Genomic DNA, 27,767 nt, shown 5'->3' with positions numbered 1-27,767 from the left:
TGGACAGTTCCACTGTGCAGGCATATCCCATCATTGTTGGTCCCAATCAAGATAAAGTTAGTCATCTCTTAAGTCCCACTGAAAGCAATGGGACCTGGAATTAGTCTTAGGGTGAGAATTGTGCCAGTCCTTTGGGTGTGGGCCTCTCACACGTTATTTTATACATACACTGAGGAGGTGTGTTGATGCAGTCCTCACCATGTAGAGTGAATCTTTTTTCAAGTGAGTTTCTGAATGTCTTCTTGGCTTTACACAAGTCCTCTATGTTGCTCCTAATCTTGCCTCTCTCCCACCTTTCCTAGCTAGTATACTCAATGTATGCATGCCTTTTCACTTTCCCCTCCCTGCTGTCTGATGGGCTGTCGGTTGCCCACTCCTGCCCTCAGTATAGATTACAGACCAGCTGACTCTCCCACTTCAGGTGAGAAAGACTCCAGATTTTGGGACTGATACCCCTTCCTCTTGCTTTGAATTCTAATGTCCAGTTGCCTTTGTTCTTCTCAGTTCCACCTTCATTTGGTTTCCCAAACAATATTGTTGACAATTCATGTGATCCAAAGCTGGCAAGGGCAGCGAAACGATTTGCTTTGATCTACCAACGCAAGAGCTATGTTTGCAAGATCAAAGTCAACTGCTTTGCTACGCCACTCAAGTCCTGTGCAATCCAATAAGCACTTTGCAAAACAGCTAAATACATTTAACACAATAATGTACTTTTTAACCCGCAGAATTCCTGACTCATTCATCACATCCGAGATTTGGGTTAGAGGGATGGCATCCATGCAGACGAATTCGGGCCGCTCTCTCTGCATATTCTGAATGATGTCAGAATAATCCTTAGAAATACGAAACATTCCAAACATTTGAAATTTTACAACTATTGCAGTGATTAGCAAATCCATCAGAGGTTTTATGCCACGAGACACCAGTCATTCACGGCCCCCTTCCCTGCTCATCTGAGGAGTAGTAGTCCCCTAGCAAACAGTCAAGAAGCAACAATCTGCCTAGGCATTTTTTTCAAGGCAGAGAGAGGTAGAGAGAAAGAAAAGACAGCATTTTCAACAATCTGGAATGCCTCTCCTAGCTTTTCAGAGCAGGTACCAAGATAGCACCACGTTATTGATGTCAAGGAGTACCAGAGTGGTGTAGTGGTTAGAGAGCTAGACTAGGACTTGGGAGACCAGGGTTCAAATCTCCACTCAGACATAACACTCAGTCTCTCAGCCTAACCTACCTTGTAGAGCTGTTGTGAGGATGAGGAGAAATAAATGCAAATTCAAGGAAGAGGAAGAGGGTAGCATATGAAAGAGGAAGTAAGACAGGAAGGACACAGGCAGGAAGAGGGAAAGGTAGGTAAGGAAAGTGGTCATTAAAAATGCATATATTAAATGAAAGTTTGTTTTACGCAGAGGGACATAATACCCAGAATACACACATGCGCACATTTCTTGGAAATTAAATATAATAGTGTTTTCTTAAGAACATTTAGCTGAATTACAAGAATTGTCGTCAGGGGACAAAACCCACATTCATTCCATTGTATGCCTTGGGCTTGGACTTGTGTATCCCCTATGTGGAATGTTTGGTATTTGGTGCTTTGTTTTTGTGGATGGCATTAGTGGGGAAAGGTTGTCTAAAAAAGCAACTCAGGGGGATGGCAAGTAGAGACAAAGACACCATTACGGAGCCTGTGGTTTTAGCGAACTGTTTATCATGCTAACTTAGAGATTGTAGATTGAAATCATGCAACACACAATTCTGATGAAAACAAATCAACAACTGGTTTCCTAGCAAGGAAGATATGCACAACATTGCCCTTCCCTTTCATTTAAGGCAAGTCCTTTCTGGGATTTATTGAAGCAAACTTCAATGCAGATACCTTCCTGGCCTTTAAAGGAAGCTTCATTCCAACAACCTCCTGAAGTTCTCTAAAGAAAAGTTACTCATGGGGCTTAATAATTAGCAGATAAACGGGCAGCATTATTAGTTTCAGTAACTCATGGAGGGGAGGGCAGTATTTCATGCCTAAGAGGACCACCTCTGCCTCCCACTTGTGTTTTTAGACCGGCCTGTGTTGTTGCTCCGTTCTCTGTTCAGTTATCAGTGTTGAAGCACCTAGATTGTGCAGAGAAAGGTAGGGAGACTTCAGTGGAATCCACAAGACCGCCCCCCCCCCTCCCCCGGCAGCAAGGAGGGCCAGGAGTCGCAGGACAATACATAGCTCCAAATGAGCAATTTGTTCTAATAAAGTTTGGGAGCAGATTTGGCCTTGTTAAACCTCCCCCCCCCCCACCAGACTAAGGGTATAAGTAGAGCCTGCTAGATCAGGCTAATAATAATAATAATAATAATTTATTTGTACCCCACCCACTTCCAACAAAGATTAAAAATATATTAAAATGTCGCACATTAAAAACTTCTCTGAACAGGGCCAACTTCAGATGTCTTCTAAAAGTCAGATAGTTGCTTATTTCCTTGACCTGATGGGAGGGCGTTCCACAGGGCGGGCGCCACTACCGAGAAGGCCCTATGCCTGGTTCCTTGTAGTTTTGCTTCTCGCAGTGAGGGAACCGCCAGAAGGCCCTCAGCACTGGACCTCAGTGTCTGGGCTGAACAATGGGGGTAAAGACACTCCTTCAGGTATACTGGCCAATGGTCCATGTAGCCCCACATACTGTTCTCACAGTGGCCAACCAAATGCTTGAGAGTAAGTCTCATCCTGTACTGACTGAGCTATTCCATAGCCGCCTCCTTGGTCTGCTTCCTGAACCACTGAACCAGGAAGATACTGGGGAGGCCATACTGGCCCTACTGACTGTCAGCCTCAATGGACTACTGCTGTCCAACAGAAGGTTCAGACCCCTGAACTGGGTCTTCAGCTGCTGACTCAAGACATGACAGCAGCCTGATAAAAACAGTAGCTCCAGGGGCTGTGAGCAAAGGTAGCAGTCAGACCTCCATCTGTAATTCGGCCAAGGCAACTCTGAGTCGTTTAAGCAGGATAGATATTTTTTAAGCAGCCTTGTCTGTCCAGTGTTCTTATAAACGGTAGCTATACTTATTGTATCATTTCTACTCTAGAACTACTCTGAGGTTTATATTACATCTCGCAGTGGGCTGCATATTCCTGTCAATTGCATATGGTGAGGCTTAGCAAATCCTAACTCTGCAGAAAATGTTACCCTCCAGCAAGTAAGCAAGCAGTGCTGCAAAGAATGCCAATCATACAAAGTGCAGCAATTTCCATAGGGGTAGTAAATATAGTGGTTGTTGAGCAGATTTTTATAGAATTGATTGTGGATTCATGGGAGGGGAGAGAAGATAACTCTATCAGACCCACAGAAAAAGAAATCAGAAGGTACATTCCTTGGAAAAAGTATACACCTTCATTCCAGCAGCAGTTATTTCCTTGTGATATAGGCAAAAGCGGTATTTAAAAACAAATTTTGTGCCAAACACAAATAGAAGTAGGTTTTCTGGCTTCCCAGCTTCAATATGGAAGCACCCAATTTAATACCAATTCACAGCTCTGACCAAGCGGCAGTTTTAACAGGCAGCAAAGCTGTCATTTGCTCATTCACACAGCCAGATCTCTTTTTTAGTCCGTGGTTAATCTGACTTATATCAGCCTCCTTTTGGCACTAGCTTTCATTTTCATTTAACTTTGGCAGCAAGGAAAGTAGGCGCTTTTGCCTTCATGTGTTTGAAGCCCCAATAGAGGACGTTTGAAAACTCGGCAGTAAGACTGCAGTCCTATGTCCCTGTACCTGGGAGTAAGCCCCACTGAACTCACTGGGACTTACTTCCAAGTAGACATGCATAGGCTTGCACTTTGAAATGCCATGGAGCTTGCAGCTGAAGGCACAAATACAGACCGCTGGTTAAAATCCATGTTGGCTTCAGGTCTCTCACAAGTCCCTAATGAAGTATGTAACTTCTTGCATACACTGCATTATATGCAGGACTCAGCTACATTAGTAAGGAAACAGTTTTTTGAATGTGTTGTAAAGATGCAGCACCAGATGGTGCCAGAGAGTAAAAAAAAATTCTATGCGGTTTTCCATAGCGTTTTTTCCCCTTTTATTATAATGATTTAATTTCCGACTTATTTATAGTGGTTTTTTCCTGCGTGTAGATCTGCCCCAGGTTATCAATTAGACCAGTTGTGGGGAACCTTTGGCCCTCTAAGTATTGCTGAAATACCACTCTCATCAATCTCGGGAAGCATGGTCAATGGCTGGGGTGATGGAAGCTGCAATTTAGCAACATCTGGAGGCTCAAAGGTCCCCACACCCGAGTTAACACTACACAACAGAGCAGTCACAACTGTAATATACATTCCATCTGCCTGTAGCCTGGTCTGATTTTTAGCTTTAGTGTTTTGGCCATTACTTGCTTAAGTGTGTGTGTGTGTTGTTGGCATCTGTCTGTCTTGAGAGACAATGGAGTGTGCCTCTGGGGGTAAAGTCAAACCGCTGTGTTAGCAGCACTGAAGTGATCTTCCTGGGGTGCAAATCTGGGCAGTGTATATGGAGGACCTGGGTTGCCCAGGAGACAACAACCTCCTCTGGGCCTTGCTGATATGGTCCAGGGAAAAGCAGAGTAATATGTTTGGCACTAGCTTGGCTGCAGGAATTGCCAGAAGGAGGCGTACAAGGCGCCATCCGACTATCTTAGGGACTCCACTCTGGATTTGTGTAGCATTTACTCCTTAACCTTTTCTTCTCCCAAAGATATCCTGCAAAGCAGCGGAGGTTTAGGATCAGAGTTTTCCTTCTCCTAGATGGTCTACGTTCCCAGGTTGGCAAGCAATTCCCTCTACAGCACATGCAGAAACTGCCTTCTTGACCCCACTATTGGTCTCATCTGCTCAACCCACCAGAGCTTGTATTTGCATGCAGGGGGAGTCCTTAGCCCAATGAGGGTTTGAGACCCATCGGCTACCCTCCCCTGGTTTAGCCAACCAGTCAAAGCTGTTCCCAGGGTGTGGCCACTGTTGCATGCTGACAGCTTCCAGGAGCCCCACATGAGAGCTGAGTGAAGGGTGGGGACAAAAGATGGACAAACTACCCCAGAAAGAGCATGACATGTCCCCCAGTGGTACTACTCCTCCCCTACCACCACAGATGAGGAGGGGAGGAGACTGACTGGGAAGGAGAGTCTGAACTGGAAGCATAGTGTTGTCTTACATCAAGGGAAGTCAATGTGGTGCCCTCCAGATGTTGTTGAACATCATAACCAATATGACCATGGTAAGAAGGGTTGATGGAATTGTAGTCCATATCAGATTGCACCATGTTGGCCAGCCTTAGATGCATTAGATGCCATTATTCACCCATATGATGCTGCAACCACTCCTCCTGCAGTGTCCTCTTGGGGAGACAAGGAAATCGGGGAGAACTTCATCTTTGAAGATGCAATGCGGTCTTCTAAGGTTTGCTTCATTAGTCAACCTCAGTGCATTACCACACCTGGGTTAGTAGTATCTTTGGTCTTCTTAAGTGGTAGCTATAATTTTTTAACGCATTGGGGATGCATAAATGAAGACCTTTGTATTCATTGAGAAATTGTCCTTACTGTCAACTGCCATATTTTTCCGTGTGTAAGACGATGCTTTTTGCTAAAAAAAAAAGGCAAAAATTGGATGTCGTCTTATACACGGATAGTGAATGCAGAGGGGGGACGTGCGATTAACAGCAGCAGCAAGCAGGAGATTGGCAGCGATGATTGGGCAGGTGATTGGCAGCTGTGGTGAGGTGGGCAGGCAATTGGTGGCTTTGGCAAGTGGGTGGGCGGGCTGTTGGTGGCGGCAAGTGGGCAGACAATTGGCAGCTGCGGCGAGGTGTGCGATTGGCAGTGGCTGTGGCAAGTGATTAGCAGTGGCGGGCAGGCAGGTGAGCAATTGGCAGAAGTGGCCTCCCCCCAAAAGCTAAACAACTTAATTTCTTAATTTTGGGTTAAAAAAAATAGCGGGCGTCTTATACATGGGAGCGTCTTATACACTGAAAAATACAGTAATCCCCATAGCAGATGACCTTAGTATATGTTTTCACTCCGAAATACATCAATTTATTCAAATGTCATTTTGCCCCTACATTTTTGTCTATATACTGGTGTGTAGTTTGATGTTTGTTTTCAACTGGATGTACCCAAGTTTGCAATGTTAAAACTACCGAGCATAAGAAACAGAGTCTCTCCATTGCCATCAATGGCAATTTTAATTCACTTGAGGTCATAATATGTATACACTTTAGGAGCTGTACATTATAACAATGCTCTGAAGAAGAGGAATGTGTTTTTCTTGGATTGATGCCAAACCCTTAACTTCAGATACCATGTATGAGAAATTTCAACATCTTGTTTTGAGAAATTATTCCAGGAATCCTGTTGAACAATATGGACCGCATTAATCTAGAAATAAGTTCCTTGTACTTACCAGAAGAAACCGCCATGCAGTTTGCCTATACATTCTCCCATGTCCACTTCCTCTACTCCTCTTATAATAGATTTAATAACCTTCCCACAGATCATTTCCTGGGGCGCAACAGCCATTTGTTGTAGATGGTTAATGGCCTGAGGCTGTACCTCAGGCTGTCAGCTCCTCCAAGTTGCTCATTAATCCTTAGATACACACTCGGCTGCAGACAGAATTCCTCACATCTTCAGCGTGTTCTGCCAGCCATATTCTATTTCATGGCCCCATAGTTCTGGACAGATTCACTGGAGTCATTATGTTCCTTTCCCAATACTTATTTTGAAAAGGTCCACATGACCGGGGTTTTTTAGCATGTTTGGTTGGTTAGTTGGTTTTGTGCAATCCTTTTTTTTTTTTCTTCTTTGGGAAATAGCATTTTCTTATGCCAAAAAAGGGGGCATGAGCATATTATCTTAACATACTACGGTGGTACCTCGGGTTAAGAACTTAATTCATTCCGCAGGTCCGTTCTTAACCTGAAACTGTTCTTAACCTGAGGTACCACTTTAGCTAATGGGGCTTCCTGCTGCCGCCACGCGATTTCTCATTCTGAAGCAAAGTTTTTAACCCGAGGTACTATTTCTGGGTTAGCAGAGTCTGTAACCTGAAGCGTCTGTAACCTGAGGTACCACTGTAACAGGGTTGGTATGGGGAAAGCTGTGTCTTCAAGAAATCAGGGCCAATTTGTTTAGGGCTATAAAGGTGAGCGGCAGCACTTTAAAGTAGGCCCAGAAGTGGATTGTCAGCCAGTGAATCCAAAACTAATTACTCCCTCTAACAGCAAACTCTGGTAGTAAGTGCTGACAGGACTGCACCCAAAGCAGGGCCCCTGAGGAGCACTGGGCTGTGCCGCACTGGGGTTGCCCCTTGCCCGCTTCCCTCTGTGCCCACTCACTGGGCCTGGGCTGCTCAGCTGCCTTTGCCAGGTCAGGGATCTCCACAGAAGTCAGTGACTGTGTGTGGGAGCCTGGTTGCGCCCCCTCTGAATTTTGCGCCCAGGGCCACAGCCCCCCTGGGGACCCCCACGCTATGCCGCTGGAGTGGAGTGACCATTCACTATGAGCTCCATGTTGATGATGATACAAAAATCCTGGTATTGGCAACCTAATTAGCACCTGTAGTGATATATTAAAAGTATTCCCTGAGGGAACAGGCAATAAGATTGAACTTGAAGATTTAAGTTGTAATTTAGCATTTTGGACTCTCAGTCTGCATTTCCTTTGTCCAAGAATAGCTGCTTTAAGGTCAGCACCACCAGACTGATAAAAGTGGAATTTAATGTATTTCTCCCTTAATTAGCATACGAAGGAAGACATGTATTAAATTCCGTATTATAGGTTTGGTACTGTAGCTGCCTCCATGCCTAATCTGAACATTACTGCTGCCTTATGTGCTAACCTCCTAATGATGAGGTGACTATTAGCATTACAAATTCTGCAAATGCAAGTTGTAACCCCCCACCCAAAAAAGCTAACTGCAAATGTTTGATGTGGTTCTGCTTCTAAAAGTGTAAAGCGTTCAAAGTCAATGTGAATTCATTATGTTACCATGGCTTTTTAAGAAAAGATTCCCCACCCTCGCTAATAGTACTTGCCCCTTTTGAAATGTTAACACTGTTAACATTAATACAGCGGTAATAACTAAAGCTCCTATTGAAATCATGGTGTGTTATAGTCAGAGAGAAAAACATTTAGCCGAGTTAGCACTAATATTTTCAGAAATGAACAGATCCTGATTTGGGTTCTCTCTTTAAAACAAATCAGATAGCTGTTATGCTGGTTTCCAGAATAGGGGTGGTCTTCAACTAAGATTTACTCAAGAGTAGACCCATGGAAATGAATGGACATGGCTAAGTTATAAAGTTGACTGAATCGGCTTTATATTAGTGGATTACAAGGGCAAACATTGTACCATATAAAGGAGCAGTCACTGGGAGGGTTTCAGGAAGATATGAGTCTCTCCAGTTAAAGCCTGGCCATTTGTTGTGGAGTTTTTATCCAAGGTTAAGGTTCCTAGGCTCTTTCTTGACCAATTGTTGTTGTTTAGTCGTTTAGTCGTGTCCAACTCTTCGTGACCCCATGGACCAGAGCACGCCAGGTACTCCTGTCTTCCACTGCCTCCCGCAGTTTGGTCAAACTCATGTTAGTAGCTTCGAGAAAACTGTCCAACCATCTTGTCCTCTGTCGTCCCCTTCTCCTTGTGCCCTCAATCTTTCCAAACATCAGGGTCTTTTCCAGGGAGTCTTCTCTTCTCATGAAGCGGCCAAAGTATTGGAGCCTCAGCTTCAGGATGTGTCCTTCCAGTGAGCACTCAGGGCGGATTTCCTTCAGAATGGATAGGTTTGATCTTCTTGCAGTCCATGGGACTGAGTTACAGTATCAGTTTAGCTAATACTGATTGGCCAAGATGGGGAGCTGACACCTTTCCCAAGCATTCTAAGGACCGCACTTTGGTAAATTATAGCAGGCCAACCAAATGTTTGCTTTGTTTTGTAGCTCAAGCGTTGGGTACATCAGGCTCAGGGACCAAATGTGCCCCTCCAGGCCTTGGGGTTCTCCTTAGCCCACCATATGCCCTCCTGTATCCAGACACCTCTCCCCTCAGGCCATACCCCCAGCCAGCCCTGTTCTGTGTCCTCAAGTGTTTTTGCCTAAGGAGGTGTCCTTGAATTTTGAAAGCGCCTTTTGCTTACCTGGTTGAAGATAGAGGGAGGTGTGGATATAAAAGTCTCTGGGTTTTGCTTGGCCAGAATGTAGCTTGGAATATCTTGTCCAAAGGTCACACTGCGCATCCCTTTTCTATGCCCCCAGAAATTGCCCTTGAGGGAATCCAGCCCTCCCTCCCTGCTGCTGTTGTAGATGATCTTGCCATGAAAGAACAAGTGGAATATGCATTCCTCTGCACACAATACAGACGGAAGAGTTATTTCTCATATCTAGTTAAACTGAGACTCTGGTGATTTATTCTGCCGATTTAATAGCCACAAGGGATGGGAATGATTAAAACTTTAATAATGTATAATGCCGAGCCTCTGTACAAAGTCAACACTGTGTCATCAAGACCCCTCTTGTTTCCAGTAAACTTGATCACATAATTTAGGAAGCATTCTGAGCTCTTATGGGAGGAATTGAAAAATAGGAAGCACTAAAATAGGAAACATGAAGGCCAAGGAAGCCAAACTTAGTAGCAATGTATCACTAAGTACATTTCTTTTATCTGTGTAGTAGCTGTTTGGAACTTGGTAGCTTGCAGACATTTTTGCGAACCAAACCGAAATCAATGCAAATAGTTGCCTATCCTGTTTTGGATCTTACAAAAAAAGTAATAACATAAAGTGCCTAAAATTGCTTGGTGCTGTACAAACCTTAAAAATAATGCACAGCCTTCCCAAGGCCAAAGGAAGCTGGTCCAGTAGGACAAATGGGACAGTGCCCCACCAACTTCAGTCTGCCCTTTGCCAGTCCCCAACTGCCTAACATCCTAGGTAAAGGTAAAGTGACTCCTGACCATTACGTCCAGTCGTGGCCGACTCTGGGGTTGCTGCGCTCATCTTGCTTTATTGGAGCCGGCGTACAGCTCATGTGGCCAGCATGACTAAGCCGCTTCTGGTGAACCAGAGCAGCACACGTAATCGTCGTTTACCTTCCTGCTGCAGTGGTACCTATTTATCTACTTGCACTTTGACGTGCTTTCGAACGGCTAGGTTGGCAGGAGCAGGGACCGAACAACGGCAGCTCACCCCGTCACGGGGATTCGAACCGCCAACCTTCTGATCGGCAAGTCTTAGGCTCTATGGTTTAACTCACAGCGCCACCTGCGTCCCAATAGGCCTAACATCCTATTGCCCAACAATTGGGGTGTCCCTGCCTGTCATTCGCTTTGTCTCCACCTCCTGTTGATCTCCCTGTCTTCCTGTTGGTTCCATTGGACACCAGGCCCCATTGCCATAGGCTTATCATCTGAAGCTTCCTGGAACTGGGATTTTCCAGAGCAGATGCTGTAACTAAAGTCTACATAAAACAAATGTAGGAAAAAGAGACTCCTTATGCTATCCTGCTGCTTTTGCAAATGTTGTATTGCATCATATTTTTTCCGGGGGGGGGGGGCGGGGAGGGAATGGGACCCATTACTGTTCCCAAGACAGGAATATGCACATTTGCTTTTTATGTTGTGGCTCATAAATGTGCAGTCTCAATACTGTAGTCTTAGCTGGGAAATCTGCATAATCAGGATGTATCCAAGGGAACCAATTTAAGCTTAAGGATGCTTTTAAGAGAAATGATTGTAGTGTTGATTAGAATGGTAGCTCTTCTCAGTTGGGAAGCCTTCATTTGATTTACCATCCCTTGAAGTGCTTGAGTTCTCAGGCCCATTCTGATTTTTGTCTTTATTACTGTGTTAACCATTTATGCGTTATTGGGCTCGTGTTTGTTCAGATACTGAGTTAACATAGAAGTATATGCTTGAAAGGATACTGAGGTAGGAGGGGAGCTAATGGGTTGTATTCTGCAGGCTTCACCAGTCTGGTGCCATCCAGATGTTTGGATCTCAGCTCCCATCATCCGCAGCCAGAAGCGTCGGTGGTCAGGGATGATGGGCGTTGTAGTGCAGCAAATTGTAGAGGATACCAAGTTGGTGAGGGCAGGTATACCGTGTCTACCTCTGCCAGACATGTACTCTTCAGTGTGGTGTAGTGGTTAAGAGTGATAGACTCATAATCTGGGGAACCGGGTTCATGTCTCCGCTCCTCCACATGCAGCTGCTGGGTGACCTTGGGCCAGTCACACTTCTTTGAAGTCTCAGCCCCACTCACCTCACAGAGTGTTTGTTGTGGGGGAGGAAGGGAAAGGAGATTGTTAGCCGCTTTGAGACTCCTTCGGGTAGGGATAAAGCGGGATATCAAATCCAAACTCCTCCTCTTCTTCTTCTTCTCTTCTTCTTCTAAGGAACTGAGTAAAATGGAATTAATACAGCTGTAACACTTCTCCTCTGCCCCGGTGTATGCGTGCACACACACAGTTATTTTTCCATTCACAGATCACCTTTAAAGAGGCAAAAGACTGCGTGAATATCCTCTAAACTCCTTTATATAAAGGACCGATAGGTACATGGTTGCCCAGTGACAGCTACAATGGAGACCTGGCTGCCCTTGAGTCACAATGAAAGAGGGTTTAAGAAAAACCAAATTGCTGCATTTATTGGAGTCCTACTGGTGCTGTTACATTTTGCAAAGGGTCCAAGAACAAACAGAAATGCCACTTTGGAAGTCATATTTCTTCGAATCATTGTTTTACTAATTGCATCGCAGGGTGTGAAATCATTTTAATGCTTTCTGTATTTGAAAATCTCATTACCAGGATTCAATTGAGCGTGCATGATACGACATACATGCACTTATTTCAATTTAACCTTTGAGGTGTTTATATGTGATTTTTTATTTATTTTTAAAAAACCAGCACTACAAGTTATCATGTGGTTGTTCAGAGATGCCTATGCATCATTTCTGGGACATTTATGGAAATGTTCCAATGACATGGAATCTCATCCCCTACTTACAATATCCCCCACTGTATCTGCTTTGGAACAAGCAAGCATTGATTTTCATTTTCATTTTTGACAGCAATAACAAAACCCTATGAAGAAAAGTAGCCACTCGGTTCAATCACATATCCTTGTTAAAAGCCTTTCCTACCTCCTTTTGCAAGAGCAATATTGCACCAGTTCAAAGGAGACAGGGTTGACTCCACACTCCTTAAGATGTGATGCATGGCATGCTGATAGAACTATTTGTGCAGTCAAGTGACAGCACTCAAGGATCTTTTACTCAGTGTGGATCCTTCATCAGTCCAGGGATGAAACTCTTTCACACATTTTATTGATTCACTGATTCCTAGCTTTGTGCATTAAAATAGCCCCATGCACTCTCTTTCTCTCACGCACAGACACATTCTGCTAGCATAGTCACTTAGTTGCACTGGTTGAAAGGAGACATAACAATATTTTGGTTAAAAAAGAAAAAGTGTTGATAAAGTTTTACAAGAGTTTTTACCTCTCCCAGCAACTCTTCATCGTTATTTATTCCTTATACCTCAATTGCTGCACAAAAGTTAAAAGAGACATGGCATTACCCATATGCTTACAGTCTAATAAATCTTACTACCCAAAAATTGCTCATGTATACCCAAGTCTACTTGCAAGCCACACAAAAGTTAAATGTTAAACACAAGAGTGTTTTGCAGACGTGACAAAAATTGGAACCTAAAATATAACCCACTATGGATACAGCTGTTGGGAATTGTACAGTTTATTTGTTCCGTAAGCCTGGATTTTAAAAGGTGGAATATAAATGCAATAATCGTGATGATGATGATGTAGCACATTTTATCTTTTTGCCAAATATGTAATGAACAATATTGGATCATGGTGGAGCTATCATCCTTTCAGTGCTCAGGTGTGTGGCAGTTAAGAGCTATATTGTAGTTAAGAGTGTCATGTAGACTGCTCTCAGGTGCTATAATCGGACAACAAGCCACTCATAAGTTCCTTCCTCAGCTCTCACAGTTTATTGTTTTGCCTGACAAACTTGTTTAATTGTAACTATGGTTTGTTTGAAAAAGCCAACTTCAAACTATTGATTATGCTGTTGGTTTGTTTCAACCAACCGTAGTTCAGATTAACCACGGTTTAGGGTTCAGACATAACATTACATTGCAGTTTTAAAAAATGAAATTAATGTTTGTGAATCCCTCCTCTTGACTGAGCTGGGAGAGGGGAAAGAGAGCACCTGAGCCCAAGGCTTGCTGCAGTTCATTCCCATCACAATGAATTATTATTTTTAATGATGTCCAAGTGCAGTCTGATGATTTATCATGATGTCAAAACGAGAACTCAATGTACTAACAGGAGACTGATGGAAGTTACTTTTAAAAAATTAGGTTTGATAAATAAATCTGAATTATGTGACCTAATAAAGAATCCATGAAAGCCCTGGTCTTATATGTCTATCGTAGGGAAATTGCATGGTTTTATCGAGCAAAATGTGTTTTCTCCCCAGGTTGCTGAAATTATGACATTATTGGCATGAAAAGCCAATTATTATTATTTTTTTAAATCCAAAATTAGTGGCTCTGACTTTTTAAAAACAGAACTGAATTTAGTATGAAAGGATACCGATAAAATTCACTTTGATACAAAATCAAAATGCTTTGTCCTGTCACATTTGTGACAGAACCTTCTTTTTCAATGCACGCTGCTTACGTTGTGAGCTGTATTTCTGTTAATTGTGGCCTAAAAATACCAAAGGCATCAAACTCAGTATTAAAACTTTCCATTTTTTTCTTACCCAGAAATTGAGGCGAAGGAGGCCTGTGACTGGTTGCGAGCTGCTGGATTCCCACAGTATGCACAACTGTACGAAGGTATGTTTTGGGGGCAGTGCAACAACTGCTCCACTTTTCTTGAATTGTAGGGATAGTCTTGTTGGTGGGGAGGGCATCATGTTCAATTCAGTGCCTCAGCACTGAACCAACAACATTCACCATCTTCCAAAGCAGATAGAACAATCTTTTTTAGACTTCATCCAGGCAAAACAGAGTTGCTGTTTTAGTCAATAGGAGAAGCGATTCAGGGTCTAATCCTATTTTGTACTTTCCTTAAAGACCGTGTTCTCAGTTTGGGATGCTTGTGGACCCTGTTTTGCTTCTGGGGAAACAGGTAGTCACAGGACCAGATTAAGACCATGGCAGCCCATAACCATTTAAAAGATTTTGGTGGCCCCATATAGATCTAATTCAAAATATAAACAATAATAAACTTTAAAATAAAAGTGTGTTTTTTTAAAAAAATGATACAAAACTTACAGTATGTTATTCTCTTGTTAATTATGCTGTTTTAAATACATATTTTATATTTGACTTCCCTTAGTAATGTTTTCTTTTGAAATAAATTTGCTGTGATAAATGTGCATTCTGTAGTTGATCTCCTTTGTCATGTTATCTTTTGAACTCTTGAAGGTAACATTTTAGTTTCCCATTAATTGTATTGCCTTGAATGTATACTTTATATTTGACTTCCTTCAATAATGTTTTTTATTTGATGTTTGTAACCGTTTTGAGATTTTTTTTCTTAAAAATATATAGCGGTATAGAGATGAACTGAATAATAATCTTCGCAAATTTCAGCTGATGAAAAATAAGGCATCCAATAATTCTCCCCCCCCCCTTTGTAAACTGAGGCTTTTTTTTTTTTACAATCAAGAGGTGTATAAATTTTATGAATCAAATAAATAAACATTACTTACAAATCCCTAAATGGTTTGGGGCCAAGCAATTTGAAAGACCCCTTTCTCCCACTTAACTGTATTTTTCTGTGTAGAAGACTAGGTTTTTTTCCTAAAAAATAATGTCAAAAATTAGGGGGTGTCTTATATGCGGATAGTGCTGAGGGTGGAATTGCGACAATTTTGAGTCCCCAAAAATAGGGGGCATCTTATACACGGGGGCGTCTTATAGACGCAAAAATACAGTAATTCATCAGGAGGCCCTCTGTGAATCCCATTGCAAATATGAAGTCTGTTTGGTTGGGATACAGGACCAGGTGTTTTCTGCTGTGACACCAAGGTGGTTGGCCCCTTGTCCATTAGCATATTGACTGCTTCCCAAAACCTTTGTTGGTTTGCTTTAGTCGCCCACCCCCACCATTCTGTCATTGCAATACCTGGTTTCTGGTATTGTTTCACAGACTGTGTATTATTAATTTTTGTGAACCCCCTTGGGGGATCCCGGCAGGGACTGACAGGTGGGATATACTTTTTAATATACAGTAAGGCTGGGAGTTCATGATGCTGTGTTTCATTGCTGTGGGAAGAGAGCATTCGTCTCGGCTGATAGTTGGTTATAGTTTTAAGAGCTGTGTGGTACAGCAGGGGGCGCTCTCTTCAAATGACTTTTCCAAAAAATGTAACATTACACTTTTAAAATTAAAGACAGCTGAGTGGAGGTGGAGTGTTGTGACGCTTGTTGTTAACAATGTCACACCTTTTTTTTCTTGTTGGTTTCCATGTTGGGCTATGAAGGGCTACATCTGGACCTTAAAACAAATGATGTGTCTTCCACACAATTGAAAATGCACAAATGTTTTTGGTTTGTTTTTTAAAAGTAATACAAGGTGCAGGGATTTGGGGAGGCATAATCTGGACTGGAACCTTAGTGTGGTTGTTAGGAGGGCTTTAAAACCCTTTACCCTCCACCCTGCAGACTTTGCCTGAATCAAAGAACCCACAGCTGTATTGGAAGGAAATCCCCCAGTTGCCCAATTGCAAGTTTTTCTTACAATGCAAAAAGAAAGGGGTTGATTTGGATTGTGGTTGCATTTAAGGAGAAAAGATGAATGCCTCTCACCAGGGTCACTATAGCCACACACTCTTATTCACTTTTTTTTTTTTACTTTTTAAAACGCCGTTCATGTAGTTCATCAGGTTTGGCCCTGAGTCACAATCTGCAATTCTTCACTCATAATGCTACTAAGTGGTTTGTCTACAAGTCTGTGAAAAAGGGAAACACTTGTTATATTTCTGTTTAAAAATAAAAATAGGTTAACAGCATTCATATTATTTGTATTGTTAGCCGCTTAATGAAGGGAGTGGATTTTGGACTACAATTCCTATCATCCCCAGCCAGCATGGCTAAAGGTCAGGGCTGATGGGAGTTGTAGTCCAACGATATATGGAGTGCACCAAGTTGGGGAAGGCTGGAATGGTCAACAACAACTGTAGTACTGATCAGTATTGCTTTGTTATTAGGAGACTGAAATATAAACCATCTGATTTCTTACTGTAGTTGGATGATGACATGCTGATGTTACCTTAGTTGACACATTTCAACGACTCCATTTGAACTTGGAAAAGGAAGTGATATTATCAGAAATTAAATGTGGAGGACATTTTGGTTTTCCCCTTCTGTTTGCAATTTAGTCTGGAATCACATTCAGCTCCTCTTGGAAGAAAATGTGTTTCCCACTCCAGTAACAGCTGCTTCTTCTCTTGTAGATTCCCAGTTTCCTATTGACATTGCTGCTGTAAAGAAAGACCATGATTTTCTTGACAAGGATCTTGTAGAACCTCTTTGTAGGTAAAGTGCATTTTTAATACTTGTTGTAATTTATTATGATGTTTATAACGCTGCAAAGCATGCAGACAACCTTGTTTCGTGTATCATCCCTCTGTGAAGGAGATAATAAGGCTAAAGCCAGGTTGGGGGACAGCCTGGTTTGTGTGCTAGAGTGAGTACAGTGGAACCTTTACTTACAAATGCGATCCGTTTTGGGGTGCTGTTTGCACCCTGAAGTCCATAAGTAGAGTGCTGCTACCATGCATGCGCGAAGCACACAGACCGCTTCTGTGCATGTGCGTGCAGCAAACCCAGAAGTAAACACTTCCGGGTTTGCCGCATTCGTAAACTGAAAAGCCGCAATGTGAAGCAAACATAACACGAGGTATGGCTGTACTCTGATCCCCTGCAAAGGAGGAGGTGAGGTTTGGTGTCAAGAAGTGGTGGGCAGGAGTAGGATGCTTAATTCTTCTACCACCACCACCACCCACTTTTTTCAGCACCCCACTTTTCCTCCATCCAAGATGCCAGGCCACCTTTGCTGCGTTGTGGGAGAAATCAGCCGGGGTGGGAGGGCAGTTGCTGCAGCAAAGGGGTAGCCAGAAGTAGAGTTAATTACCCCTCCTGACTAGAAGTTCTTTGCTGAGAATCATACCCTTCCTACTCATACTCTTAGGTAAACCATTACCATTGAAGTGGCCAAGAGCATTTCCCCAAAGCCATTGTGTCTTGCTGTAAAGGAAACTTAATCATTGCAGAGTTGCCCTGATGCTGGAGACCTCCTGTATTGCTGCAAGTGTACCCTGGGCACAGCGTTGCATTTACTGCCTGTGACCCTGACATGCCCTTGGCCAAATTCCTTTGCAGCTGCTCAGTAACAGCTGCAGACTGGAGTCATAGGGAGTTAGGATTCTGATCAATTTTAAGGTGTCAGAAAATAACAAGGAAGAAGGGCAAAAGGCCACCCAGAAGGCAGCCCGGTTTTGGGAGATTTTACTCTACAACATTGTTATATTTAGTATGGGCCATGTGGCTTTTGAGAGTGGACAAAGACATTTTCCTCTTCGATCTCAAGGCTTCTCTGCAGTATCATTGAACTCCATATTGAACATGTTCTAGGTCTTATGGCTAATACATGCTCCCCCAAGTTTCTTTTTAAAAAAACACAACACTTTGAGCATTATTTATGAACGGGTACACACTGGCATGGCTGTAGCTTCTACTGGCAAAATGCAGACAAGCAACAATCTCAATCAAAGGTTGGATGGCCATCTGTCATGGATGCTTTAGCTGAGATTCCAGCATTACAGGACTAGTTCCTTCCCTTCCAACTCTACGGTTCCATGATTCTATGAATCAGGGGCCCTTCTTGGGTTGCATTTTTCACAATTATATATTTTATGCATATAATGAATGTTGCTATTGATGCATATTTTTGTACTTGTGGGAAACAGCTTCCAACAGAGTCCAAAACGTAACACACAAAAGCAAGCTTTCGTCATTGATCAAAATATCATTAACTATTGTTTCTGGGCTTGGAATCACTCTTGCCAAGGTTTTGACTTTTATTCCAATGACAGATGTACACAGATGGAGAATTCTGTCTTCTGCCATTGGCACGTCAAGAGGGTGCGAGAAATCCAGGCAGGCTGTATTTAATTGGAGACTCTGGAGACATAAAGACAACCATTAATCCTTTCATTTCATTGGAACAATCTGTTTCAAATGCTGGAAGGACCCCAGAAGATATGTCATCATCTTTCTGCTTTAAAATGTGGATGGCTAAATTAGTAAGTGGGAAATTGGTCACAGACTTCACAAAAATGTAACCTTGACTCTTGAGGAAAGGAGTTATCTTTTAAGGAAAATATTGGAGTAAAATGTGGACATATTGCTGTTTTCAAGTAGCTGAGAACTTTATGAGATTAGTTCACTGATAGTAGTGACACCATTGATGGGGTCTATAGAAAACAGGTTACTTGATTGAAAGCTCTGCAGACCATGGTTACACCATAGAACTCTTGCAAGAGCAAGGAGCTCTTCTATTGAAGCTACAGAGAGCTGAGGTCAGAGTTAAACGATAATGCTTTTTGTGTGTGCATGTTAAAAGTGGTTTGAGAGAGACCTAATTGCCTGTGGCGTGCAGCTTATCCTATTATCAACCTCTAATAAACAAATATTTTCCCGACCCCCAAGGTTTGTAGTGTTTCTAAAATCTATTTTGACTAGAAATACAACGAATATGTATACCCCAAAGACAACTATAGGGTATACATGCCACTTTCCATTCTTCTCCAATATTGCCAGTTTCCAATATTGAGTTTAGTTTAAGAGGTGCTATAGAAATTATGGGTGTTTTAAAAAGTCTTGTACTTAAAAATAAGTCCAACTGCAATCTGTGCACTTTTGATAATGTTTATTGCTTTGTATTGTAGTGAGAAATTAGAGGTGCAACTATTTCATTATTAAGATAGATAGAGCATTGCTGCTAATTTCGATTTCCTGTTGCAGCCCAGTGTTTATTTCATTCTCTTTCTAATACTGGGATTGTGTAAATGCCCTTCAGATTATGACAATCTATAATATTCAGGCAGGTGGGCAGGGGTATTTATTATTTTTATTTATTGAATTTATATACCGCCCTCGTACCTGAAGGTCTCAGGGTGGTTCACAGAATAAATTCAAAATATAAAACCACAAAATACACAATGAAAATAAAACATCAACCCAATAACCCCCCCCCCAGGAGAACTTCCCTGGACAGAGCATTCCACAGATGGGGAGCCACTGCAGAGAAGTCCCATTCTTGTGTTGTCACCATCTTGACTTCTCTAGGAGGAGGCACACAAAGAAGGGCCTCAGAAGATGATCTCAGGGTCAGGGTAGGTTCATACGGGAAGAGGCAGTCCTTGAGGTGTTGTGGTCCTGAGCTGGGTAGAGTGACAAAGAACATGGGAATTGCCTCAAAATTCCATTTCTGGTTGTGATGATAGGTATCCTGTCCTCAAGTCACCAAACTAGTTGCTACATTATCTAAATTGCAGGTGCAGTGGTACTTTGGTTGTTGAATTTAATCCATTCCAGGAGTCGGTTCAACTCCCGGAACCATTCAAAAACCAAGGTGCGGCTTCCAATTGGCTGCAGGAGCTTCTTGCACTCAGTCGGAAGCTATGGAAGCCGCGTTGGACGTTCGGCTTCCAAAAAACGTTTGCAAACCGGAACACTTACTTCCGGGAGCCAAACCAGAACACTTATTTCCGGGAGCCAATTTGTTCGGGAGCCAAGCCATTCGACAATTAAGGTAACACTGTATGTACATATTTCTGCACCCCAGCCTTGTGGGTAGAAATTAGCGCTGCATATTTCACTACCAGTCTATCTTTACAGGAAGTTGTTTGAAGTTCTGTCCATAAGGAGAGAGAATGAGAGAAATGTGCGAGGTCATAAAGGGCCAGTTGATTCATGAGATTCTAATCTTTGGATTTTGCTTTGCTTCTAGACGTCTGAACACACTGAACAAGTGCGCCTCAATGAAACTCGATGTGAACTTCCAAAGGAAGAAGGCAAGTAACTATGGATTTGGAAATGTCTCTGTAGTCCAGGGCTTTTGAAACCTCCTAAAATTACAGCTAGGATTGATCTCAGGCTTAAAATCTTAAGCGCTAATACCTCGTGAACAAGTCGTTAGAAACTGGCTTGTTATATATTTGGCATTGTTTAAAGTGTCCTGCTGTAAGGAAATGTAAGTGCTGAAGTTGTTTGATGCCAGACCATGAGAGAAGATCATAGCTAGCCATTGCCTTGCATCACGTGGCAAATTAAAATTTACCAGACGGATGCACAGATTCTGCACACATAACGCAACAGCACTGGGTCGAAAGGAAATATTTGACTTCAGATGAAGGCCCTACATCGTTATTATAACCCCCATAACTATGTGACAGCTATCTTTCTAAAACACACCAGGAAGCAACCATCAAAGAAACTGACAAAAGGAGAGGCCACATTTTAAGACGCTGAAAGAACTTACTTACAGCCTAATGCATTTCAGTCAAAAGGGTTCATCTAAGCACTTTCAACAAACAGGAGTACGGTACTTATGCAGCAGTAGTAACAGTTGTAGTAATAAAGGCCTAAAAGCATAATGTCAATGTTAAATATACCAGTAGCCTGAAAAGCACCCCAAGAGCTTTTTAAAAACAATAAACATGCCAAAATAAAGTTACAAAAATGTGTGCAATTAAAAAAGCTTACTCTTAAAACGCTTTACTGTAAACTTCAGTACATGTGTATCTGCAGCTATTTGAAACTATATTACTCAAATATACCTTACAGGTATCTGGACAACATCTTCTTAAACCATTCAAATGCAGTGGCGCAGGCATATCTCACACTAAAATGCAAATGTGTGGTCTTCTTGTAAAGAACATATTGGTTACAAACATTTTTGACAGCCAGGGATCATCACCAAACGCCCAGCTTAACAGGCATGCTCAGGGAGTGTCAAGAAAAAGCACATAATTGTATTTCTGATGGAGAATTGAGCTGTTGCCAATGTCTTTTAAAGCTGGGGATCATTACCAATGTCATTGCACTCGAGTTATTGAAGAAGATATCAAGGAAAAAGAGAATCAAGGAAAAAACAACAACCATACTTTAAAATTACCTCAGCTTTCTAAGCATCTGGATAGGCTTGCCTAAACAAGAATGTTTTTAGCAGGCGCTGAAAAGCGTACAGCTTGATTTTTCCCATCCATTTCACCGCTGCGCCCAAGCAATGGCCCAGGGACTCCACAGCCCCTCCCTATTCAGATGTTATGGAGAAACAGAGTTGAGTGTTATCAACATGCCGATGGTCAACCTCGCCCTGAAACTCCTAATGACCCCTCCTAATGGCTTCATGTAGATATTAAATAGCACCATTATAAATACACATTTGTGTAACTTGGATTTCAGCATGCTTAATTTTATAGAAAAGTTACAAGCCTTGTGGTGTTTTTAAGGACATTAATATATATATTGATATCAACACCATTGTTCTGTAGGGGATGGCACTGCGCTCCTCACCTGACCTCCATTTAATTGCATCGCCAGTAGAGGGGGAATCATGCAGCCGTGCTGAGGTTCACACACTGAAAGCTCACCAGCACAGCCAGTCCAGTGCTCCTACTGGTGCGCTTGCGCCCTGCCAACCTCCCTGTGACCCACTAGAGGTCGGGGAGTAGCAGTGCTCTACCATGCCATGCATGACTTAGTGTTACACATACGTTTGTTGTCTGTCTGTTAGAGAGAGCCTCTGAATAAGACCTCTTGGCTGAAATACATTGTGCTATTAATAAATATTCATCAGCACTTTGAAATGCCATCTCTCTTTTTGCTGTCTTTCAATCCACTTCCTCCTGCCCTCTGTTGTCTTCTGCTCAGAATTATTCGAGAGTCTTGAACGCACTTGCATAGCAGAAACTGTGGGAGAGAGACTTTGACAAAAGAACAATTCTCAACAGGCTTCTCGAAATGCAAGGGCAAAATACATGTTGTTTAGTTAAGAAGGTACTTGCCTCACAGTGTTGTCTGATGCCATGTGACTATAAGACATGATCCGCTGCCAGATAAAAAGCCGATAACATTTTTCCAATTTTTGCGTGTGTGTGCTGACTTATTAAAATAAAGCTCGTCATGTTTACAACCTCCTTGTGTAATACAGGCATTATTTAAGGCTTAAGGGGTTTCAGCAAGGAATGCAGAAAATGTCTTGTGATGTGGGGAATTTTGTAACAGAGCCAACAACCTTTTATTTACAAGGCACTCCCCTCCCAGGGGCACTTTCTAATCAGTAGTTAGCATAGTGTAGTACATTGCCTCTTGAGAGTCCCATGGACTGCAAGAAGATCAAACCTATCCATTCTGAAGGAAATCAGCCCTGAGTGCTCACTGGAAGGACAGATCCTGAGGCTGAGGCTCCAATACTTTGGCCACCTCATGAGAAGAGAAGACTCCCTGGAAAAGACCCTGATGCTGGGAAAGATGGAGGGCACAAGGAGAAGGGGGCAACAGAGGACGAGATGGTTGGACAGTGTTCTCGAAGCTACCAGCATGAGTTTGACCAAACTGCGGCAGGCAGTGGAAGACAGGAGTGCCTGGCATGCTCTGGTCCATGGGGTCATGAAGAGTTGGACACGACTAAACAACAACAACAGTACATTGCCTTAAGAAACATTGCACACTTCTGATTCTCTCTCAGGAGGCTTAATTCTTCTCAGTGTGGTGTAGTGGTTAAGAGCAGTAGTCTTGTAATCTGGGGAACCGGGTTCGCGTCTCCGCTCCTCCACATGCAACTGCTGGGTGACCTTGGACCAGTCACACTTCTCTGAAGTCTCTCAGCCCCACTCACCTCACAGAGTGTTTGTTGTGGGGGAGGAAGGGAAAGGAGAATGTTAGCCGCTTTGAGACTCCTTCGGGTAGTGATAAAGCGGGATATCAAATCCAGACTCTTCTTCTTCTTCTCAGTGGCGTTACTGATGGTGGCAGTGCTTAGAATGGGGCAGGGGACAAGGGAGGATAATGGAATGGGGTGCATCCCCATTTCTTCTCAGCTGGACCTAAGATGGACGTCATTGTGTCTGGCCTAATTTGAAATGAAATACCTCCCTTGCCTCCTCACTCCCTTTCAGGACTGGTAGTTTAGGACCACAGTCTAAAACACACTTCAGATTAAAGATAAAATGTGTCTTCATAGTGCTGCAACCCCAACCCTCAGATGAGCATACCGGCAGATTGAATGTTGGCATCTGCCTTGGCCCCATCTGCCTGCTCATGCCTACGGTTGTCTCCTCCGCCTCCTCTTCCTGTTGGAAAAAGTTAGCAAAGCGCCCTGCACCCAGGTTCCTAAATACAGAGGAGAATGTGCTGCTTCCATTTCAGACCCTCCACTCTGGAGTGCTTTTTAAAATTTATCCAGCTGGAAACAACAGCAGGAGTGAGCAGGCAGGGAGAGGTAAGACGGGTGAACGTGAGCAACTTTTGATTTGCTGGTATGCTTGTCTGACACTTGAGTTGTGGCTAAGGAAAGCACTGTGACCTGATGGCTTGTTTCACATCTCTCTTCATCGTAGGCACTAGGTCTCAACGGGCTCAGTCACTGCACCTCAGTCTTCCTCCTCTTACTCTGCTGCCTCCCTGTGTCAATTTTAGAGTTTTAAAAAATCTAGGACAGCAACGTGTTCTTTTATTTTGTGTGTGTGTGTAACTGAAATTGCTTCTTTCTCCTTCTGAGATTAGTCACATTGATGATCGTAGCCAATCAGCAATCACCTCATAGATAAAGGGATGCCACAATGTAGTAAGTCTTGATGTAGAGCTTGCACCCATGTAAGTGTTCATATAATTTCAAGCGTAGCCAGCCAGGGTTGACATAACTGAGAACAAGTGAAGGCAACTGAAAATGAGAACGAAAAAGATAAAAGCAAAGACCAGAAAAGCCTTATCTTACAGTGTAGATAAGGAGGCAGATATGCAGAATTGGAAAGAATGCTAGAATATTGGTAACATGGGGTGCTTTGGGATGGAGAAGGTTGCAAGTGGCATATACGCTGGATAAACATTCCTAACATCTGCAGTCCACATTATGAGATGCAGGTGTTACAATGCAAGTCAGCTGTGGTATTAGCTACCTGGTGCCTCTTCCTCAAGATACCATTTCCCCCCACTTCCTGCTTAGTGCTACAGTCCCCAGCGGAAGCTGCTGTTTGGTTGTGGCCTCAGAAATCAGTTGCAGACAAAAAAAAACAAAAACAAAAAAATACGGTTAGGCAGTGACTCACAGTTATTTTATAGTTCTCTCTTCCACTGCATATCTGTAAGGATGGAAAATATCTCTTCACATAATGGTTACTGCCTCTCTTAACAACTCTATTTGCCATTTATTATGTCTGGGGCATAAAGCCAAGCAAGCACTGATGGTTAGAAAGCTTGGAACAGTTATATTCCACATCTCCTTGAATGTCTCAGAAAAACAGCAGTCAATTAAGTTGCTGAATGGCCTAGCACTGAAGGCCAGTCAAAGATGGAAGATACAAATGGGTCACTGCAAGGCATTCTGGGAGAGAAGATGAGGCAAATCTGTAATCCAATAGAAATCAGTGGGGAAATTAACACATAGTTCTACATAACAAACTGTTAGCACCTGACATTAAACTTCATTTGAAGCATATTCTTATGTTTTGAAATTCCCTTGAATTGCCCTTAAGTTATTTGGATAGACACACAGCTGCAGTTGGAATGACTGCCTTCCCCAGCTGTAGGGTCACTGCCCTTGTGAAGGAAAAAATGAGGGAAAATCCATTAAGAGAGCTACACTCATGCATTCTGCTGGCACCCACATCCACCTGAGGAAACAATGTTTTCAGTTCTAGTTTTCTTCTATTTTTAACCAGCTCTAAAGATGCTAAGTATAGAACGTTCTTTCTGAGCCTTTACAATTTGGCAAACACTGTCAGCCTTCCTGAGCTAAGCCTTCAGCTCATTCATAATGGACAACTGTGCACACATTTTTGTTACTCGTCTAGCTGTGTCTTATCCTAAAAACAGAAAGCGGATGCGGAAGTTGAGTGAAGTCAAGCTTCCTGGCTGAGCGGCTATTGGAAACCGAGTCTCCATAGTAGAAGTCTAACGTTCTAACCACGAGACCTCACTAGTTTTTAGCTGTATACAGAGGACTTGTGGATATAAGGCATCAGTGTGCAACTCTAACCACTCTGAAGGCAATATCACTGATGGGCCTGGCCCTTGGCTTCACTCAGCACTGTGGCTACTTTCCTTGACCACTGTATTGTCTTGGATTCAGACATAAAGGGGGTAGGGGCAATCATTGATAGGCCACACATGAACGCACACTGTCTGTGGGCAATGTGTTGTGTGGTTCAAATTCAAGGGATCAGGTGTACTTCAGACATCTGCGGTCACAGGCACCATCTTAAGAGGATTGACACTGCATGATGTCATGATGTCATATACATGATTCTGCAACATCATGTGGATAAGTTATGTGACACCCTGACATTGTGCAATGCTATGAGGAGCCATGAGGCAGAACTGAACACCCTCTGAATATTGAAGGGGCTCAGCTCCCTCAAAAAATACTCTGTGGGGGCTTAAACTGCCTAGGAGCAGGCACTCCTGTCTGCTGTGCAGATACTCAGAGTGTTTCACTCTGTGCTGGCACACCCTGATTATGAGGACCAATGAAGGCTGAGCAATCCATATAGCAAGTTCCTCAGAACCAAGCATGGGGATGTCCTGGGGGGCAAAGTTAGCTACTCCTTCGCAGGATAATCCCTGTGAGCATTGCAGCGCTGTGCTGGGGAGCATGGGAAAGCATTTAGCTTTGCCCTTTGTCACACACAGAGATTGCACTGGAAGGCTGCAGTGCATCATTTGCTAACCGTGAACTCAGTTCTGCAAGTGCCAGTTCTTATGCAGCCAAAATGGCAATATTCATGCACGAGAAGGAGCAAGCCTGAGAGAAGCCCAGGTGTAAAATTGCCACTGCGAGATAACAAATTCCTTTCATACCGGACAATGGTTTGCTATCTCAGCTGTATTGTTAGTGAATAAAGTCAAATATATCATCATGCTCGGTGATAATTAGTGTCATTTTTGGCAGTTTTCTCAGCTGAAAGGGCCAACTGATTACACATAGAAACTGGCTTGTGCTCTTTATTGTTAGATATAATTTTCAGAACAGAGTCAAATTACATTGCCAGCTAGCTTGTTTAACTTGGGATTATCTTTAATTCTGCCAGCACACACTATTGTCAGCCACAGTAGCTGCGTTTGGATGATCACGTCCCTGCTTAATAAGCTGAGATATGAGTGAACCTTCCCCCACCCCCAATGCTCAAAACCCCATTGATTACCCCTTCATGCAAGGAAGTTTCTTAATTGACCATGGTTTCCTGTTTTTTTTTTTCTGAATTGGGAAACTACAGTTACCAGCTTCACACAGGCCAGAGTATTAAATCAAGTTCAATAATATTCTGGATTGTTCTGATGCTGGCAATAATAGTTTGGTGGTTCAGACAAAACAGGAGGCTCCGGTTTGTGAAAGCCCTCCCAGTTTGTTCTCTCCTGTCACAAGAAGGACGTGCAAAGGGATTCTATGTAGTGGGGAAAGCCTTGCTTATCTCTCAGTAGATAATTAAGTGTAGACATAATTGAGCATCATCTGACTTTCAAAGGTTCCCTGAATCCCTAGAATAATGTTCAAAACAGCATCACTTCTGTATCCCAAGAGTATTCTTGGGGAGCCGTGTGATAGTGCTAAGTAAAGGTGCAGATTATCTAATGGAATGCTTATATTTTTGTGTGGCATGATGTTTGTAGATAATAATCTGCTGGGCCAAAGACCCAACCCAGCCCCTAGAAAAAATTTATCTGTCCCCATCAAATTTGAATAAATATGACACGGTAATTAAATTTTTTACTACCTTATCTTTATTCAGATTTTAGCAGGGACCCTTATAAGATTGTGGGAGGTTTATAATTTAAACACTTCTAAATTATGGTGATAGACGAAGCTGCAGATTTTCTGCATGTTGGATGAAAATATACGGCTGTTAAAGGTTGTTGGCTGAATTAGATTTATGAAAATGCTATGTTTACTTTTGGATAGTAATTTTCTTGGGAATTTGAGTGGCTAATTTAAATGGGCTTAGTTTGATATTACAGAGTGATCCGAACCTACTGAGTGACAGAGATACCATTGTATCTGCAAGTCTAGCAACTCATGGTGGTGAAAGGTGGGAGTCGGGCAGATCAGGCCTGATCCCTGTGTCGCGCAGCAATTGGGCCTAGATCAGGTCCTCTACTCATTCTATCAGTGCAAGAGTTTCCGCTTGCCAGACAAAACAGTTGACCTCCTCACACATGATGTTCTGGGGTTCTCCTGACCCCCAGAGCCAATTTGGAGGTGTGGGCGGAGGAGAGAGGGGAAAGCCCCGTGGTGCTACAAGACTCGTTGCAGTAGCTCCCACGAGCATAACTCTTTTGTCAAATCCAGCCCTGTATAAGAACCTGGGAAGGAAGGCGCACATGACCTAGTGGTGGGAGGAAAAAATCCTTAAATAAGAGACACGGGGGAATGATTAATGGACTTCAATGTCTGTACACTAATGCGCAAAGCATGGGAA

The 27,767-nt window shown here is 42.8% G+C and overlaps 1 protein-coding gene across 4 annotated transcripts in view; it reads left to right on the top strand.

The window, feature by feature from the left end:
- STARD13 (StAR related lipid transfer domain containing 13) overlaps positions 1–27,767 on the top strand; it is a 247,400-nt gene that overhangs the window by 187,095 nt on the left and 32,538 nt on the right. For all 4 annotated transcript variants that reach the window (XM_081004067.1, XM_081004069.1, XM_081004068.1 and 1 more), the window contains 3 exons: positions 13,822–13,893; positions 16,521–16,602; positions 20,081–20,144. In XM_081004067.1, the coding sequence (XP_080860193.1) occupies positions 13,822–13,893; positions 16,521–16,602; positions 20,081–20,144 (218 nt within the window). The remainder of the gene's footprint in view (positions 1–13,821; positions 13,894–16,520; positions 16,603–20,080; positions 20,145–27,767) is intronic.

Source organism: Podarcis pityusensis, assembly GCF_964106645.2.
Source record: "Podarcis pityusensis genome assembly, chromosome: 4".
Taxonomy (NCBI): domain Eukaryota; kingdom Metazoa; phylum Chordata; class Lepidosauria; order Squamata; family Lacertidae; genus Podarcis; species Podarcis pityusensis.
Note: the sequence above shows the minus strand (reverse complement) of the source record. Positions and strands in the feature narration are given on the sequence as shown.